Genomic DNA, 20,831 nt, shown 5'->3' with positions numbered 1-20,831 from the left:
TAGCTTTCATACAGGCACTCTCAGCAGCATTTCTCAAAGTCTCCAAAGTATTGATATGCATTTTCAGCAATATTCATTCTGCTTGAGTGGCAACTTAGGGTTTTTTTGTGTATGTGTACTTAACAACTTAAATGGTAGATTTAGCTCATTGCTCATAGAGAGTACAGTTGCACTTGTCATTGCTGAACATTTCTGCAGTCCAGGCCAGCATGTTTCATGCGGATGCCCAGAAAGTGACCAACTGTGTGATGTTCTGGCTGAGGTGACTTTCCTAGCAATACGAAATTGAGATAGAGAAAAGGATAGGCTCAGTTCTGTATGGTGGTATTACTTTATCTACAGATTAATTCCTAACATTTTTTCTTTTTTTTTCGTCTAATAGTTGCATAGAATTTACTCTTTCTCAAATGTCTCTACCTGGTAGAGCAGGGACCACACATCTCAGAAAGCACTGCTTAGTCTCAGTCTGCTCCTAGAATTTTCTCCTGAGGTTTACATATATCACTTTCTTAAAACATATTTTCACTGTTTTTGCTTTTGACTAAATGCTTTCAGCTGTAATTAAGTATCTGTACTGTGTTGCTTATCATTGGATAGACTAGTGAAAATTTAATCTTCCCAAGTAAACCTTGTGCAGAAGCCATGGGGGCTTTTCTAGTAAGCAGGGTTCCTGTGGTCTCTGTAGGACCACCAGCACCAGAATCCCTACTCCAGACAGCTGTCTGCAAGGTATCTCTGAGCCTGCTGCATCCTCTGGCAATGTGATTTTGCAAGCTCTTTGTTTGTGTCTTGTGCTTTTTGGGAGGACAAGATTCTTCTGTCTTGCTTCCCTGCCTAGCTGTGATGTAGGGGTGTTGTTGGCAAATATAATCTATTGGGACACACCTTATTTTTGTATTTTGAAGGCCAGCAGTAATACAGTTAAAATTTCCTTGTGCACTCTAGCAATTGAGGAAGAAAAAACCTGAGTGTTGTGTTTGAGAAGTCTTGGGATTAAATTATGTCACTTAAGAAGTCATTAGTCTGTCTTTCAAGTGCAAGCACTTTGTGGAATAATCATCTTTTCCTGCTTTGCCATTGAGTTGTTTGTGTGTCATATCTGTCATCCCTAGGAACTGCAGCTGTGTGGCACTTTGGATTGGATAAACCTCTTAGCTCTGAAATGTTAAATCCTTCAATTATCCTGAGTTGAAGACTAAAGGCCAAATGTTTCAAATAATGGGTACCTGAAACCTACAGGAGCTGCAGGCATTCATCACATCTGAAAAACAAGCCAAATGTTTAGGAAGCTAAATTTAGATGCAGGTATCTTGGTGAACAAACTGGGTTGGCACAAGCAAGTCCTTTAGTTTTAGCTTGGACGATGTGATCGTTCCTTGCCCTTTGCACTTCTGTTTTCTTTTCTTTTCAGGGCTAGGACTGGAAGTTTTGTTTAGATGTCCATGTAGCAGAGTCAGTGAGTTTTGCTCTTGTTCCAAAGTGCTAAAAATATTGGGTTTAACAGTGGAAGCAAGTATTTTTAAGCATTGCCTAAGAAGGCTTCCATTAACTAATGGTTGTCAAATGCTAATCTTCCATTGTTTGGTCCATATTTTTCATCCTTTTCTGCAGAACAAGTTTTATGAGCAACTGGCACTACAAAAGCTTCAAAGTAACATAAGACTGAGAAATATCATTTTGGAATGTCTTTTAAGAGCCACTCTGACTAATTAAATAGTGCTGTTGTGGGTTTTTTTGCTGCTGTTTCTTAAATCAACGGGAATAGGATAGGAATCTAAGAAAACTTGAAATGTTTCAGTGCTTTGTTAAAGCTATTACCCCACTGATACATTTTGAATTAATCTGTGTTTTTGAAGGAGAGTAGAACCAAGTGTGAATTGCAGAATTTGGGGACCTGCTTTTAATTTTACATACATGTGGACTGATTTCATTCACTGATTCACTGACATAGTGAGGTAGCAGAAAGAGTATAAGCAAATAAGCTACGGTGGCTTGTTGAGTAAACACCCACCCAAAGAAGGAAATCCTCGAGTGAAGGGAATTTCTAGAGATTTGTATTCATAAAATGAAAAGCTTCTGAAAGAATATAACAACTCAGGGACTAAACTGCCTTTCCATTGCCATGATCTTCTACTTCTGCTGATTGTGAATGCTGAAGTCTGCTCTGCTTCCCCAGGGCTCTGATACAAAATTCATTGTCAGAACTGGAAAAGCATAAAACTAGCAAAGACAAAATCTAAAACAAACAAAAATCTCAAACAAGGAAAGGAGATCACTTTGTTATAGCTGCACCCCAAGCAGATGTTAACAAGTCTATTTAAACCTTTTCAGACTGAAACCTCCTGCTGGCCTGCTGTCCTAATGTAACTTGCCATTTCCCTGATCAGTTAGTTTATTGCAACCTGATTAGCATTTCAGAAATGCACAGGTTTTGTCAAACACAGCTTTGGAAGCTGTTTTGAAATACCTCTTTGGTTGGCTGTGGGTTTTGTGTTGATTTCATTTTTTTGGGAGCTGCTAATTACAAAGGATGGTTTCCAAACGTACTCCAGTTCCATGCAGTATCCCCCCAACACCTTCTGCCAAAAGTCATTGCTCACAGTAGTTCTTCTTGGACAACATATTCCTGTCATTCAAACCTCACCTAATAAGAACATATTTTGCTGGAGTTATCAACATTTTTTTTTTACCATATCTTGCTTTCTTCTGTTTTTCTGTTGCAGTAGCAAGAGGGTATTTATTTGCTTGACTGAGCTTGGTAGAAAAACAGAGGTAAATATTCCTAGCAGCTATGTTACAGTAGTGGAAGTCTGCATAGTTCTATTTTTAAATGTGAGTTTGACTTCATTTTACTTTCCTGGGATTAATGCTATGTGATTCTACAAGATTTTGTGATAAACAGGCATGCTAGGATTAATTCTAGTTTTGTATGGATTGAACAGGAAAATAACTTGCTGTGCAAAGGACTTTGACGTGCTTCCAAAATAGTTCAACTTAGAAAAGCTTCTGAAGTGCCTAAGCACCATTTTGGAAAGACATGTGGGTAGACGTTCTCGTGGAGGCTTAACATAGATGAAACACTGTTTTCTAAACTGGCCATAATGTAGGTGGCAAGTTCTTAGAATTGTACTGAAATGGTTTGAAAATCTGACAAGAAGCATCAATGTCATAGTTGCTGCTGGTTGTAGAATGACTTCAGAAATCTGACTTAAATTTTTCATGTCTATAGATCTGGCCCAAGAGCAACAGTTACCAGAGAAGCAAATAAACAAGCTTCTTTTCACAGGAAATATGTGAAGAATAGCTCTCAAGTAAACATTACTTATATCTGAATTTGTGCTTTAGTTGTTAGGATATGTACTTGCTGTCTAATTGTCACTCTGTACACCCTTGGTTACAAGCTAGTTTGGGTCATGTTTAGTAAATTCTGAGGTGGCAGGAATGTGTCAATGGCCTTTCTCATAGCTTTCACCTCAGGTTCCTCGATTCAAATTTTAAGCTGAAATTCAGGTTTATTTTCATGTATACCATCTGAACTATGAAGAATTATTTACTACATTGCTATTCTGCTGAGGTGCTGTGGGATTGCCATAATATGATTCACAGAACTGGGCTTTAGCTCACCTGACAATGTCAAAATAATTGCAACAAAGATCAAGCTCACTCCCATGGTTTTTCTGGAAGGGAGAACCATTCTTCTGAGAACCTCCTTAGTTGTGTCCCTATGCAACTCCTGCTGCTGCTTACAGAAGAATGAAAACTCATGCTTTCAGAATAGCATCCTAGGAGTGTTATTCTACTTTCTAGAAAACTGGCCTGAAGCGCGAGTGTTGTGGTGTAAAAGACACTCAGCTCTGATGTGTGGTCTTGCAGGGGTTATTCTGGTATCTGAATACAAGGAAGCATTGAGCTTCAGAAACTAAAGAGACACAAGTTGTCAGTGCTTCTTAAAGCTGGGCCCTTGTGCTTAGTAGGCTGAAAGAAACCTAAGGATGGCAGTCTGATGTAGGGAATGTTCAGATTCTTGGAAGTCACAGAAAGTTGGGAGGAAAGTTTGGATCAAGTCCTCTTTTATCTGACCTGATTTGCTAATTCCTGGATGGCTCATATTGCTCTGAACATAGCTTGTTAGGCTTGTGGGCAACATATCTGTAGCAGCTACTTCACTCTGTACAATTAGCATATCTTTTTTTAAAAAAAAAACTTGTAGATGGCCTAAAGTTGGAGTGGCTAACTCTAATTACTTGAAACTCTTTAATATGTTGCTGGAGATGTTAAACAAATGGACCTGCATTAAATATGCTGTGCTTATGAAAACGTAGCACACAGATTGCAAGTTCTAAAATTTATCAGGCAGACTAATTATTTAAATGTGAGCTGTAGGTTACATAAATAAATAGCTCTCTTGCAGTAAATGGCAAGGTGTCAGGGTGTTAGCCACGTGCCACCATGGCAAAGTAAAATTAATGTTAAAATTTCTGTAGCTTTCTCTCTCTGATTAGTAATTCCTTCAATGTTGGTAGATGAGCTGAATTTATGAAAGTTTTGCCTGCCCTCTAGGTCTCTGTTTTGTATTCTTCGTGCATTGCAGTCTGCTTCTCGCTCTGGCAGCGATGCTGGATACTAAACCCATGAACAGCTCGGCTCCCCGCTCGGTTTGTGGAGTGAGGCAGATCCAAACCTGTGGTCTCCCCTGGGGCACAAGCTGTGCTCTCCCAGGTCCCATAACTTGGTCCTCTGGACACAGAAGCAGCCCACTGGTGATTAGCAGCTTGTATATCATTATATTATGGGGCAGTGGCATAGGCAGATCACTGTGGTAATGAATAAATGATTTCCCAAGGTGTCCTTGCATTTTGCTGTTACATGTATGCTACAGGAAAGATGCATGTGTGTTCAGAGAGATGCACAAAGTGACAATATGCTGCCTGTCACTTTTTTGGGAGTGCGGAGTTATGAAAGCTTAAAAAATCCTATATGAGGAAAGCTGCTTTAACTACTCAGGGAGTTTCATTAAAGTTTCCTGCTATTATTAGTTTTAAATTTGCTTATGTCTGCTTTAGTCTTATTTCCAGAGGCACCTGCTGTGGTGGTTTTTGGCAGCAGTGTTGTGGAGGGTGAGGAGTGCTAAGTGACAGGTTGCACATTCCTTGGTCTCCTAAAAGAGGCCTTTTTCTCTAGTTGTGCTAATTTACATGCAGTTATAAATGAAACATCCTCCTTTTCCTTCTCTCTTTGCCTCATTTCCTGCTTTTTCTGTTAAACCCCATCAAAATCATAGTCACAGAATTGTTAATGTTGGAAAAGACCTCTAAATCATCTAGTCCAGCCATTTGCCTACCACTAGTATTGCCCATTAACCACATCCCCTGATCCTGCATCTGTGACACTTCTTGGACACCTGTGGGGATGATGCCTCCATGGGCAGCCTGCTTTGGTGCCTGACTGCTCTTCCAGAGGAGTTTTCCCAATATTAAATCTTAAATGCAGCCCAATTGCCTGGTTTCATGACTTTAAGTCCAGGTGAGTGTTTCACTTACCATTCACGTAAGGGGAATTTGGAGCTCTGACTTGAAGGACTGATACTGCCACATGCAATGCAAACAGGAGGAACGGTGCTCAGCACTTCAAGGGATGTGCTCATTCCTCTGCAGACTCTCAGCCTGGGTGCTGCCATACCCCTGCAGAACTACATCATGAAGAGACTCAAGCCCATCCCTTTCGAGGTGTTTTTAGGAGAATGAACCCACTTTCATGACAGTTGCTCAGCTGTGCTGTCTGCGTTAGGCCTGGTGGAAGCAGGATCAGCTCAGTCAGTGCAAGGGATTAAAAGAGACCAGCTGCTGTCTTAATGGTCAAGCGTAAGGCAAACTTGCAAACCTGTCCTTTTGGGGAAATGGAAAGCAGTTTAGTTCAGGTTCAGCTTAGAAGGTTGAGAATGAAATTGTCTATTAGTCTCAAGCCAGGCTGACGGCACCCACACCGAGCTGGCAGATGCTCTGTGCCCACCAGGCAAAGTTAACCCAGCAGTGTGGGCTCCTGCTCGCAGCCTGGCTGTGGCTCACACAGCCAGCGGTCACTGAGCTGCTTCCCCCAGGGCCTGTGCTCAGCATGGCTTACAGCTGAGCAACGCAAGGCCTGCACAGCCCAAACCAGGCTGTGGAGCTGCTACCCTGCCCTGTCCCTCTGACACTGGGCTGGTGAGCAGCAGGGCAGGATTTGGTCACCTTAGCAACTCCTTGGCCAGTGCTTCTGGATAACACGTTGCAGCAGGTTTAGGCCAACCAAATCCTTTTCCCAGTCCCTGGAGGAAGGAGAAAGAGGGAGGCATCTGTGAGCCTGTTATAAGCTGCTTTCAGCTCTGATCCCAGGACAGCAGATCTGTGTGCAGAGGCTGATGACACAACTGTTCTGTAACCCTTTGAGGTACCCTCTTTTCAGTGAAAGCTAAGCATGCTTTGCTGGTCTTTTCTTAGTCCGCAGAAAGGGATCAGGAACAGCAGCTGCAGCTCCTGCTTTCTTCTGCCATCTAAAATGTTTCTGTGAACAGAGCCACTGGTGAACTGCAGAAGCAAGTTCCAATTTCAAGCCCTTCATATAGTTGCATTGTTTAAAATTATCTACATTCCTTCACTACTGTATCTTTCAAGCACATCATTTTTTCTATCTTTTGTTTTCTGAGCACTACTTCTATTGCCAAGGTGTTTAGCTGCAAGCACGGAAGGCCGTGCAAATAAGACCAAGCCAGCTGCACAGATTTTGTATGCTTTAATTAAGTTGTAGGGCTTCAAATGAATTTGGCTCCAGTTTCTGATGCTTCCAGTCCCTGTATTCTGTTCCAGTGTGGATGTTAAATCGTGCAGAAATGGAGTGTGACCTAACTTTCATGTCAGTTGATCTGGCAGTAGCTGTTTTTGTGTAACTAATTTAAAAAGATTGATTGTTGGTTAATTACATTAATGAACTGAACCAACATGGGCACAGACCAGAGCTCAGCAGTCTCCTAAACAGTCATTAGGAACAGACATCTATCTTTTCACCTGCTTGTACAGCCTCCTGTTGGGTGGTAGAGTGTGCAGAATTGTAATTCTGAAGGTTAAATGACTTAGGTAAGTAATCACAAACTGTTCACCTCTGCTACTCTTCTGCCCATATGGCCTGCTAGTCACAGTCGAAGTCCATTTGGGCAAACTGTCTGTTGAAAGGTCTCCAGGACAGCAAGTCTGGTGTTTTCAGCTGGGTTCCTGGCAAATGCCAGTGTGAATCATAAATTGCCAAAGACCTCTGCCTGAAAGGAATTTGTGGATTTACGCAATTTTGAAAGAGCTCCTTTTCCAACAAAGGTAATTTTTGCTTACTAAGGTGAAAGTGTACTAAGCAGAACACTTTGCTGTTCTCTCTAGCTGGCTTATGAATATGAAGAAAGATTAAATCAATATACATTTCTGTAATTAAATTTCTAAGTTAAAATACCTGAGTTCTTGTTTTGGCAAACACTGGGTGGAAGATGAGTTTCTTTGTGTTTGTTATCAGCACTGCTCTTGTTGCCATTCACTAGAGCTACTAGGTGGATGATATGTAGATGTTTGATGCCATGCGAAACCTTATAAAAAATACTTTACATGTAAAATAAAGTCAGCATCCTCATCTCAAACACCTTTTCTAATCTGATATCAAATTACACACTGAATAAAGACTGTGGAAAGCACTTTATTTTGTAGGTTTGTAGTATTGCATATTCTTTGCCATTTTTAACTCCTCTCTTTGATGGGTTTCTTCAAATAATGGACTTAACCTGAAGTTAGGAGTTTTGCCACTCGCTTGAGCAGGAAAGTGCCTGGGAAATCAAGAATGAAAATACTTTTGCACTGCTAGCCTGGGATAATATCATATTAACTTGCATAGGTTGTTAGAATATTCAAAGGTGACTTGTGTTGATGCTGATACTGCCCTATTCCGCAAGGGTTGACCCAGTAGCTTTTGAGACTGAGGTCATTACAGGGATTTCAGTACCTTTGAGTAATGAGATAGGTGACCTAGGAAGTATTATTTTTTCAAAGAGGCTATTTACTTTCACAAAACCATTTTGTATCCCAAATTCAACAGTGCTAGGAGGAAGTAAGTCAATGAAAAATAAAATTGTCTTGGAGTCATATGGTCAATTGTCAAAACTTGCTTTCTTGATTCTAAACTCCTCACTGAATATACAATCAAAATGATTTGAGATTACAAGAGGAAGGACTTGCAGACTGGTTCTGCTTCCTCTGTCATCTCAGAGACTTCAGTGGACCGTTGAGGGGGGGGAACGGCTGAGTAGCGGCATTAGAGATTGCAGGAATCGGTTATCAACAGCTTAAGAATATATTAAGTGTGAGGTGAATTTGGGGATGACACATGTGCAAATTGCATTGAATTATGGTTTTATCTAAGATCTTCTGTTTCAAGCTAATTGAAAGACAGAGGCCACTGCTGCAGGAGGAAAGTATAAAAAGAAAGCTGTAAGGAAACATAAAAGTTTCTGATCAAGTAAAATTCTGTTTCTGTTGAATGTTTTATTTTGTTCCAGTCACATAAATTACCATCTTTGAAATACTAAAACTCCCACTATCAGCTTTTTGTAACAAAATAATTTACATTTAAAAGGTTTAACTGAAGCAGCTAAGCCTTAGAGATGAATGTGCGTATTTGGCAGTAAAACGGGAAAACAGCCGTGTTTTGGAATCCAGACCTGCTATGTGTAATTTTAATATTATAAATAACTAAATACAGTCTTGTGTATACTGTATGTATACACAGATAAATGCTTGTTCTTGGGGAATGTGTCCTTTAGGGTATTATAGTGCCTCAGTATTAACACGGAGCTTCAGAAATCTCCCCTAACACTGATAGATGTGGTGATGGAAAGCGCCCTTGCCTGAATACATTTCATCCTTCACAGGGTGTTAGGAGGCTTGGTCTCTATTGTTATTGGAAACCTTTTCTTTCTCCTTACATTAGCATCTTTCTTTTACCTTTAGTTCATGAAAGGGAGACAGTGTGTTAATTCTGCAGGAAACATTTCATGATCCTAGAATGGGGCTGCAACAGTTGTCTAAAAAGACAATAACCACACAAATTAGAATCATTTCCCACTCAGAGTAAGAAACTAGTATGTAAAGCTTTCCTTCCCTCCTCTTTCCCCCCATCACATCCGTTTCTGATTTATTGTCTCTCATTTTTCCTCCAAGTTCTTCCCTGCCCCCTGCTTTAAAGGAGAAGTAGGCCATTACTGCTGCAGTGCTGTTATTCCCTGCTAGCGGAGAGAAGATATATTTCAGTTTTATGGTCTCTTCAAATGTACTCAGGCACATGGAAGAAATACCTTACAGGTGCTTGTATCATTGCAGGTACGCTGGAGAACTGAAAACCCAGTGTATTCCAACAATAATATTTCCCTAGACCTCTGTGTACTTTATATCTCACCCAGGGCACAGAGTCCTGCAGTTACTGGAGTTGGTGAGAAAATGGGTTGAAGTTTCTGCAACAATGGGCTGGGGCTCTGGGTGTTAATCACGCAGCAGTAGGGCTGACATTTTGGGACAAACTGTACAGAGCTGCACACAGCTACATGCAGCCCCCTGCTTCCTCCAAGGGGCTCGACCTTTCTTGGTATCTGCAAGGTCTGGCTGGAGTTTCCAAACCTCACTCTTATTTATTTGAGAAACTGAAGTAGTATTATGCTGCCCTTCAAATCAGTCTTTTCCAGGGTCTCCCATCCTTTTCATTTAGACTGGATCTCCGAGGGAAAAACACAGTAATAATGCACTGCAGCAGCGTGATAATTACTAAGTAGATTCTATGTGATTATAATGTTAGCATCTCACAGGGAAAATGAAAGCTTGTACTGTCCCTTTAACGGGACAATTTGATAATCCTCTTAACATTTTCTCTTTTGGCTGATAATATTTCACAGAATTTTACTTTGTAAAATATTCCTAAAGGAAGGCTTAAGCAATAATGCACAGATTATGGAAATGACTCTCATTAACTATAGGGAGAGACTTCAGCAAAGCCATGAACTGCTTCAAAACATGTAACCCCCATTAGGAGCTTCATTTAAATGTTTATTCACAGAGCAGTAAATGTTTATTATGGAACATTTTATTGAAACATAAAGAACCCTAATTATATGTATCACAAGTGTTAAAACAATATGCGTTTATCAAGACTTAACTAAATATCAGAGGTGAAGGGAAATACAATTGCTATTTCATTTGCATCTGAACAACAACAAATTTGCAACAAAACACCTGGGCAAAGTGACCCTAAAGGAAGATGAAGGAGCAGAACAGCAAGGCAGGTGCTCACCAGCTGTTCCCAACCCTGTGGCACCTTCATTGGTATGTGCCTCAGCCTTCCCATCTACAAAATGGAAGTAATATTTTCTGCAGGGGCTGCCAGGGCTTAGGGTTGTTTCTGTAGTTCTCTAGCATTTTAGAACAGATGCTGCTGTGCAGGTCTCACAGTGTTATGGTCTTATTATTGCTGACGTGATTGCGTGGCAGTTTCAGTGTCCTTGATTGGGTCAGTATGTAGTTCTTCCTATTGGTTCTCAGGGCAGTGTTTGAAGTTGCAGCTGCTGGGCATGTGGGAAAGAACTGGTGGTGGTGGTCCTTGGCCTGACCTTCCTACCAACGTGTGGGGACTGTCATTCCTGGAATTAGAGACTGGCTTAGGGGTCAGAAAATACCAGTCCAGAAGCATCATTCCACCTTTATTTCCATTTCATTATATACTGCCTTTCAGGAAATTATTTGGTGCACCACTTCCAATGAAAAGACTATTTATCATCTTTATTGTGCCAGTTGGCTTAGCCTTGGGGCTGGAGGGACAGGCTGGCAGTTCTCACGTAAATGGTAAAGTTGCCTTCAGCTGTGGAAGTTATAACCTCAGATCTCAAGAGGCTTTAAAAATCTTCCTGCGCATGTTTGCATTGGGTCTAGGTCTCTCTTCAGCTCATTCACAGCTCATTTCTTTAAAACTTTGTAGTTGACAGATACATTATTTATTGAGGATGCTGAATCTGCGCATTCCTCAGTCTGTGTGTTTGAAGATGTACTTTGTTGCCAGTCCCCCCCTTGGTTTGGTTTCTGATATATTCACAAATTCTTTCTGTTATGCTGCTTTCCCAAGTACTTGTTCTCAGCACTGAACAAGTATCTTGATATAATCCAAAAGACAAACCCATGGCAAAAGCATTGGTGATGATCATTGCAAAGCTTCTTCTACTTCCTCCTAGGTTATATGTACAGTGCTGTGCCACACAGAGATACACACGTGGATCCCAAAAGGCTCCTTCGTGTGTCAGCCTGGTGGTGTCTGGTCTGCCTGTCTGTATTGCTCCTTTCTGTCTGTATTGTATCCTTACATTACTTGTGCTGGTAGAAAAGCAGGATTTGGTTTTGTGCTTTAATAAACTAGAGCCATAGCAAACGTGTTGTGAGAGAACATAACTCTGTGCAGTGTTCTTGGGTTTATAGCAACCCTTACCACCAGAATGCTTTAGCTGCTGTTCTGGTAGAAGGCAGCACATGTGTGCATCTTGTGTGCAGCCTGCTGCAGTAAAGGAAGATGACAATTCCTAAGAACTGGGCATTGTTGTAGGGAAGTGTTTCAAGTAGTTTCCTGTTATCTTTTGATTTTTTTATAACAGGTCTTTCAAAGTGGTCTTGCGTTATGTAACTTATAACTTCTGAATATGCAGGAAGAATTTATGCTGGCAATAATATTGAAGGCTGTGAAAACTGAATATTTTGATACAAACTGCTTTGTATTTAATTTTTTAAAAGCGTTGAGTAGAACTCTTTTTCCATATGTTTTTCCATCCCAACCAACTTGGGAATAGGAAAAATATCAAGAACTCAAAAATATTCACTGAACAAAAGTTGCTTCACCATGAAGATGTCCTTTCCAGGGTCTGCAAGTCAAGGACCATAGAAATTGGCTTACAAAACAAAGAAAAAGCAATTGTACCAAGTCTGCTAGCATCTGGGTGATGTGATATATTTTTGCAGACAGCAGAGGGAGTGCTTTCTGTTAATGAGCTGTGGATATACAGGCAGGGCTTTCTGCAGAATAATTTTCTAACAGGGATAATTGAGCAGTTAATCAAGAATAGAAAACAAGGGCTCCATAGAAGCCCAGTTTACAGAAAGGACAAAATTGCCCTATTTTTCATGTGGCTATCTCAGTATTATGGTTGATTTTCTTTATCACCCACTGACAGCCTTACTTGGAGAATGGTTATTAGTTTGGAATTTCTACAGTTAATCTGGTAGTTTAGAAGAAGCATTATCACAGCCTCCTGTATGAAGCCCATGTCTCTGCAACGGACAAGGGACTTTCTGCAGCAAATAAGGTGTTATCTGTATGCCTCAGTACTTTTTCCCTGTGAACCAGCTGACTGGGGGGCAGGGGGGGATTTCTGTGGCCAGCCCATGTTGCAGCCTGCCATCACTGGTGTCCTTCCTGCCCTTCCTCCTGCTTGTGCAAGGGGGCTCACTCTTTCTGATCTCCCCTGTGCCCCACATTACTGCCTTTCCTGATGTTGCTTTACCACAGAACTACGGAAACCCACATGTTTTCTCTGTTATGAAAACCAAAAAGTGACAAGGGAATGGCTCGAGCTGATGAAAGGCATCTGGTTTTGCTGCTTGAAGACACAGCTCAGCCATGTGCTGCCTTTGCAGCTGAGGGAAGTCAGTCCTTTTGCCAGCATTTTGGCACCCCCCTGTGCTCAGCATTATGTGATCCACCACCAGACTTTATGCATTCATCCTATAGCAACATGTATTGCTAATAGTCCCAGGGTGAGTGCTGGGGAGCTCTTATGAAAGCTATCTTGCTTTCTGTTGGAAGCAGAGCTTTGTTGCTTCACTAATCAGCACGGCAGCTGAATGAACACAACATAATATTCATGAATTATTGCAGGTGATATCCATGTTCTCCCCTGTGGTGTGTGGCATGGTCATCTGATCTTCACCATTCTGGTCTACTCAGGAAATCTTTCATTGTCTATCTTTGCCTGATATTTTTGCTTTACATCTAGCACAGTGGTGACACATTGATTATTCGACCATAATTCAGTGTATAAAAACAGCCATAACTAAGAACATTGCTTTCTCTATGGCCTTGAGTGCTGAAGCAAAACTCACATGATGTGAATGTGTGGAGTTTGTTTGTCTTTTTTTCCAACAAAACAGCCTGCAGAGATATTTTTTTTGTCAAGATTTCTATGAGTGTTTTGCAACTCTGACTCATTGGAAATCAACTTTAGATGTGAAGTCCCACCAATGCTTGTGTTGCTGCTAGATTTCAGCAGTGTTGGGAGCAGCGGCCTCAAGCTCCCCCTGCCTCACTGGGAATGTGGGGATCTCTGGCTCGAGAGCACCTCTTTGCACTGCAGATTTGCTCCTCTAATTACTTCTTCTAATTCTCTGTCCAGTCTGGGTGTAAAGATCTTGAAAGTTCTTCTCCCATAAGCTCTTCTTCCTAGGTATTAGAAGCAGCCAGTGGGACTCAGGTGTATTTGACCACCCAATGTCAAAATACGTGTGCCTGATGTACCACCTGGGTGCATCATGCCATGTCCCTGTGTTGTGACATCCAGTATGCCTGTCTCCTGTAGTGGTGCACAGCTTTCTCCATCAGTGTCTGACAAGAGGAGGGAATGGCAGCTAACGTGTTAGGCAATGCAAACACGTGTCTGCATGTTTTTTACACATATTGATTGGTCTGTTAATGTGAATGTTTTGGTTGTTGTGTGTCACTTTTCTTGCTTATTAATCAAAACAATGCAAAATGTGGGGAAAGCAGTTCCTAGGAGAGAGAAAAGGAGTACAATCAACAGTGACTGAATACAGCCTGCTGGAATGCTGCTCACCAGTCATGAGGGTATCTGCAATAACAGGGAAGAGCTGAAATGCTTTATTTTGACATTTTATATAGACAGTGTTTGGATTTTTCTTCTCCAAATAGTGTTTTGAGTGAAGATTTGCCTAAATCTGTTTGTTCAGTTAAACGAAATATATACAGCCAAATGTTTAGTTTGTATCTACTGACACATTTCAGTCAACTGCAAATGTCTCTTTTGGACTTGCAGGTTTTTGTTTTGTCTGGCTTCAGCAGTAAAAAATAACAGTGAAGAGCAAAATGATCAATTAAAGAACAATATCAGCACCCCAAGCTGGGGAAGCCACCAGCTGAATGGCAAACGAGTGGTTCCCACATGGGAACCATTGCTCTGCTCTGTTCTTCTTTCTTCTCCTAAAGCTGAGGAGAGGGAATCTCCTTGAGGCATAATTGCTATTCATGGTGTTTTTCTATTATATAAATGATAGGAAGAATTCAGATTTGTGTATATCCCATGAACAATATTAAGAAAAATAATTACAATGTCCAGAGAAATTTGCTCTCTGATAACTGATTGTAGTTACCTGAGACCTGGAATTTGTTTTCTGATACAGTTGACAGATTTTGCTGAGCAGCTGAGTGTTGTGTAAGAACATAATGCGTGTAGTAAAGGTGACAAACCCTGAGAATGTCCCCAGTGATGCCAAGTGGCCCATATGCTCTCATAAACGCTTTCTCTTCTCCTTTTTTCATGCTGATCACATGAGCCCATTTGGGGCAGAAGCTCACATTAGGCTCATTTGTTACCTGCTGTGCTGCTCTGTGCATCTGCAGTACAGCATCTCTGCACTAAGCTTTGAGCCACATCCTGTTTGCTTTTCCTGTGTGTACCCTGAAACATTTTGCCACAAAGGTAAAAATGACTCTAAATGCATGGAAGTTTTGGAACATAATAGTTATTGATATCTGACATTAGCCTGTCTCCATATATATCAAGAGAAAATCCTGAGAAGTAGTATTTGTAGCCATGGTATCAAATCCTTGTACAAGAAGAGGAAAAAAACCTGATAATTCTGTAGTTTTATACATAAATTTTAAATCTAAATCTGTTTAAATTTAGGTGGGGCGTGCTGGTGAAATTTCACATTGTTGGTACAAACCATAATCCTCACTACTGTTTTTCTTGGAAGTTTCTCTTTGTCCTAAAGCCAAATTTGAAGCCTGGGGCTTCGAAGACCATCTTTAAACTTACCTTGTGATTTTGAGTCATTTGTCATGAGGAGCAGTGATGTTCAGATGATACATTGCACTAATACATCACAAGAACACTATCGCTCTCATGATATATTAGTATAATACACTATCAGAACACTATCATTTGATGTATTACTCAAAAACAGTTTTTAACCCTCAAGAAGCATCCTCATCTCTAGGCTGCATGTGCTGAAAGCTGTGGATAATGGTAGGTTTAAGGAGTAGCATATTTGGTTTCTTTAGGATAAGCTAAGAAAAACAAGTGGTATTCAGACTATTTCATTAAGTGAAACATCCTTGTGATTTCATTTTATTCACTGAACAAATGTTCTTGTAGATGAAGGTAGCATGATATAGGTGTGTTTAGATTTTTTTTTACAAATAGACTAAGTTTTTTGGTCAAGGTTTTTTTTTGTCTTTATTAGACTTGAGCTGTAATTTGAGAACGTTTTAGCAGGATTCATGGATTTCGATTGATTCCAACTCACCAAGTTGAATCAGATGCAAGCTATCTAAATTCAGTTTATTGTGTATACAGAGAATAGAAGGGGAAAAGATAAAAAAAATATTTACAGTTTTGTAGCTGAAGTCACTGCAGAGCAGCAGATCAGCATTTCTTTGATTTTTCAGGGATTCTTTTAAAATCATAGTAGATTTTGAGTCACAAAAAAATCTTGAATTGTGTAATTCCTGTCTGGCATGAAGAGGTCTGTAATCTCTTAAGAAAAAAAGATAGTAGTAGTAACGAACATCAAAGTGACATGTTTGCTTGCTTGTTGTTATTTTTGTTCCTCTTCCCCATATCTCATCAGCATTTGTGAGAAAATATGTTGTCCCTTACATAACCCCCATGCTGGAAAGCAAAGCTACCTGTGCCACTTATCTCCCTTAGCGCTGCTACACTGAGCAATGGCTTTGCCATCAGGAGAGTGATGCTTATGCTTCAGGCTCTGTAAATCTGGACCTTTAGTTCTCTTGCCCTGCAGGTTTGGGGCCACACGGTGCACCACTGGATATGTTATGTTTGGGCTACAGTTTCCTGGGAGGAAAAGCAAAATATTAAGCTCTTTCTGATCTTGCAAAAGATGTTGTAATGGAAGTGCTGTACAGCCCAGAATGTGTCTTCTGATAGCCATTCTGCCTGCATGGTCTCTGTAATATACTAGTGGTTCCTTCATCCACTGTCCTGAACATCTTTTATGATCTCTGAAGGGTTAAGGTGCTTTTATGGAACATGTGGAATTCTGTGGACTTCTATTCGGTTACTGGTACGAGTGGAGGATAATGCTGATAATCTGGAAAAGAAAGTCACGATCTTGGCAATAACCATTATTTGGTTTCACACTTCTAGCATGTTCATGTCCATGTCCTTCCAAGGAGGTCAGGAGACTTCAGCAGGAACGATGATGTCTACAAGGAGGTAAGGGCTGTTTTCTATCACTTGTTTAAAGTGGTTTTCACAGTTAGAAGCTCACACATCAGAGATACAAGCCTTGCTTTTAGAGGAATTATTTAACAGGCTCTCTGCATCTTTATTGGTTGCAGAAAGCCTGTGCTGAACACCAAGCCCAGTACTGAAGACTCACAGTTTGCCTTCTGGCCTGTTTTCTGCATGATTCTGCCCAGGCTCTGGGCACATCGTACTGCAGCCCCAAAAATAAAATTTGAAGAGCAACTTTGCTTATAGATGTAATATCTGCATATGTGCAGATTGTATGACAGAGTTGGGGACATAAGCTGTGACTGAACTACTGGCTTTTGTTTAAGTGCACAATTGTTTTGGTATTAATAAAAGATTCTTCCCAGCTTGACAGCTGTCACAATGAGTTGATGAAAAAAATCTCACTATTGTTAGATTTATGTGGTTCTCAGTGAGCTTGGTAGGATCCTCCGTCTCAAATGTGACATCTCCTTTTCTTTTTAAAAGTAATTAATGTAAACATGTTCAGTGCTTTTGCAATACCATATGCTTGAAGAAGAATTAATGACATTTTATGCTTCTGTATTGTTTCCTTTGTGATATATCCATGATGACAACTCGCCACTCTCAAAAAATATGTATATTTTGAAGTTTTATAATGACTTCAGGGGATGTTGAGGTTGGATATTAGGAAAGCAAGTTCTTATCGGAAAGAGTGATGAGGCACTGGCAGAGGCTGCCCAGGGAGGTGATGCAGTCACTGTCCATGGGGGTGTTCAAGTAATGTGGAGATGTGGCACAGAGGGACGTGGGCAGTGGGCACGGTGGGGGTGGGATGATGGTTGGACTTGGTGATCTCAGTGGTCTTTTCTGACCTTAGTGATTCTGTGATTCCCTGACTTGATTCAAAGGTGGTGAAAACATGTTCACTTTTGACATGAAAGACAGAGATTGAGAACCCTTCTAACATAACCTCATAATGAGACTGCTGAGCAAGCAGATCAAATGTCAGGACGTGATGGCCATCCTATGCAGTGCTGTACTTAATAGCATTAAAGGGAGGCAACTTGGAAGTTAATGTTTTTTTCTTTTTAAATGTGTTAAGTGGTTTTCAATTCTGCACCAACCCACAAATTCTGTTTCCATTTTTGTCATTTTTCCAATGCCATTTTATTATTTTTAACGTGCTTATTTCTCATTACATGTAAATACAAAAAAGCAAAAATGTTAATGAAATAGGCTATACATTTAGTGTTTTTAAATGCAAAAGGCATGACAAATTGGTGGAAATTATTTTTATCTTGTCATTTTCAGCTGTAGCAATTGTGGATGTTACTTGTAGCAGACATGGGAAGCAAAAATATTTAGACACAGATGTGATAATATATCTTTCAGTGGAACAACATAGCCTCAGAGTCTAAACAGCTACTCTTGAATACCAAGGAGTGAACATATGCTTTTGTAAAGACTGCATCTGACCACAGATTTCACTGTACAGTTAGGTTATCAGGAAAAAAACCTACAGCATTTGATGCTGTAGAAACTTGATGCCAAATTCTGTCGCTCACTGGACTGGGAGGGTAGAAGGTCTTAAGCAGTATGCTGTCGTAAGGGTGGTGAATAAATCTGTATTAAAATATAAAAAATGGACAGATTATTGAAAATATAGCTGAGAAATTATTTGGAGATAATTGCAGTAAGGCAGAAGTTTTTTTATATGATTCATTTGTGTTGTACCAAGATACATCTCTTAGTCAAGACTTCTTAAAATGTTGAGGAAGTTTTTGTAGGTCATGGTGGAGCAACAGACTGAAAATCTATAAGCAGTAGAATACCATTAGGTGAGATATAGGTGCAGGAAAGACCTTTAAATCCATCATCCATGAAATTTGTGCTTAGGACAATCTGTTCATTTACCTGTTTGTAAATGAAGCTTTCATTCTGAATATTTTAGTGATAGACAAAGTTGTGGTTTAGGCAGCAGACATCTTTCCTATTCTTCATATTGTGTGGCATTGAGGCTGTTAGCATCTCTGAAACAATATTTGTAATTGCAAAGCACACCTGGCCTGAATTTTGCATGTCATGGTGTCTGGTTTAATTACTGCAGGTAGAAATTGTACTGCAATTGTGTATAATTTTCACAGATTCTGGGTCTCTGTCCTAGTTCAACACATCTATCTCAATTCCCTATCTATCTACAAATGCCCTTGAGCTCTCCAAACTCTGCAGTTGTCATCTGTATATGCTGAGCAGATTGTTGACAAATCCCATTGCTCAGTAGTGTTTGACAGGAAGAAGAATGCCCAGATGTTGAGACATCAGTCCTCTTAGGAGACTTCTACAGTTGAGACAGCTAGAAAATACTCACAGGCTCTTGCCATGTGATTTACTTGTCCCATTTTGGACTGAGAGTGACCATTCTGCTGACTGAAAAGACAAAAAGAAACTGTGTGGTTGATCCCTGCTTAGTAAAGTGTTTACTGGGCTCTGGTATCTTCAGGCTTTTCACGATAAAGCTCCAAGACAGCCTCTTCTAGAACTGTAATGTGTAAAGGGTATTCTTAAAGGTAAGGTATATCTTTAGCACTTGGTTTGTGATAAGGCTGCTGATGGACACAAATGCCATCCGACTAGTTTCTGAATATATTTTTAGATCTTCAATACTGGGACATTAATTGGAAAAGAATTGAAAGGGGTCCTAAACCTGTTCAATGACACCTTCTCTGACACAGTTCTTGGAATACATCACTTAGTCTTTTAGATCTCAATACATTGATGCATATGAAAGAAGTCACCAGATGATTTTCCTAATACACCAAGAGAGCAACTAACAGTAAAAAAGACCACATCAAATATTTTTAATTTATTTCCTTGCCGTCTTTGCAGGGCTATTCCTTGGGAAGCTATTTCCTAGGGAGTGTTAGCTATCCACCCTCTGGGCTCACCATAACGAAAAGTTAAAGGCATGGTTTTTCAGGTCTTTTTTTTTTTTTTTTTTTTTTGCAATTATGTGAAGCTAATCCTGCAAGTGCACAAGTCCAAGTTAAATTGGTCTGATATTTTGTTTCATAGGTTCAGGTGCTTCATATTTTCTTGTTGGATCACTTTTCTCATCTACATCTTGAGTAATCCTTATTTATAAATTTTTCTTATATAACAAAACTGACGGCTAAATATTAGGAAAACTTAATCAGAATCTCTTTTTCCTCTCTTTTGTTTCATTTGAAATATAATTTTTTTTTAATTTATCAATTGAAGAATTTAAAAGTCTTCTCATCAAGGAGTTGCATGTTTTAAGAAAATGAGGGATTTTTTGCTTTTGGAAGGGCACGTCACAATAACTGATAAGCATGTTATTTATGAATATCTTTACTGTAGGACAGCACCCTGTGTTGTAGCAGTCAGCACAAGTGCTGCGGAGCTGCTGGGGGTCACCGTGTCCAAAGCATTCAAGAACATTACCCTGAAGTGTTTCAGCACTTTAATACACTCAGCCATCTGTGGGCTGTTCCCATTCCGTGCGTGTTTGAAAAGTCCATAGCACAGCCTGTCCCCAGTCTCCATGGAGTGGTTAGCCATTACTGCAATATAAATAACATTCATCATCCTTTAGGTTGGCAGGTAATAGCCATACTGGGCAGAGAGTATTGGGCCTTCTCAGAGAGGAAGAGTGAATCAAGTCTGCAATACTGCTGTTATGAGTACTGACCTCAATAAGTTAATTCGGAGGCTGACAGAGTTGGATGGGTGAGAGCAGCCCAGCCTCTCAGCAGAACACTGAGTGCCCTGCTATGTAGCACTGCATTTTGTGGTGCCAGGCCATGTTCCTTCCCAAAGCCCATGTTTCTCTTGGTGGTTGCAGCCTGCTGTAATGTAGGTAATGCCTACAACAGCAATAACACATCCAGGGCTATGCTTTCAAGGCAAAGAGTGCTGTTTTCTCACGAGCTTTGTTTCATGCCTACCTGTTTTTCTTGCCCATCTTTATTTCCCAACCTAGACTCTAAATGCTCTAAAAGGGAAAAGTTTGATTAAGAGAGGCTGACCTGAACCCTCGTTCCCCATCCCCTGCTGCCTGCCAGGCAGATGTGCTTCATTGGGCCTCTTGTAATGAATCTGGGTGAAACTTCCTAATGTGAATTCTGTGGTAACTTGGAGGTTTTGTTAAATGCAAAAGCCTGCAAAAGAATTCAGTTCATGCTGTCCTTTCCCTCTAGCATTCAGGCACACAGTAAGAGAATCACTTAGAGAAAGATATTTGGAC

The 20,831-nt window shown here is 40.3% G+C and overlaps 1 protein-coding gene across 3 annotated transcripts in view; it reads left to right on the top strand.

The window, feature by feature from the left end:
- FHIT (fragile histidine triad diadenosine triphosphatase) overlaps positions 1-20,831 on the top strand; it is a 508,608-nt gene that overhangs the window by 413,373 nt on the left and 74,404 nt on the right. For all 3 annotated transcript variants that reach the window (XM_042880939.1, XM_042880938.1, XM_042880940.1), the window contains one exon: positions 16,496-16,564. In XM_042880939.1, the coding sequence (XP_042736873.1) occupies positions 16,496-16,564 (69 nt within the window). The remainder of the gene's footprint in view (positions 1-16,495; positions 16,565-20,831) is intronic.

Source organism: Lagopus leucura, unplaced genomic scaffold, assembly GCF_019238085.1.
Source record: "Lagopus leucura isolate 7727_CA_CO unplaced genomic scaffold, USGS_WTPT01 Super-Scaffold_100028, whole genome shotgun sequence".
Taxonomy (NCBI): domain Eukaryota; kingdom Metazoa; phylum Chordata; class Aves; order Galliformes; family Phasianidae; genus Lagopus; species Lagopus leucura.
This window is presented reverse-complemented; position numbering and strand designations above follow the sequence as displayed.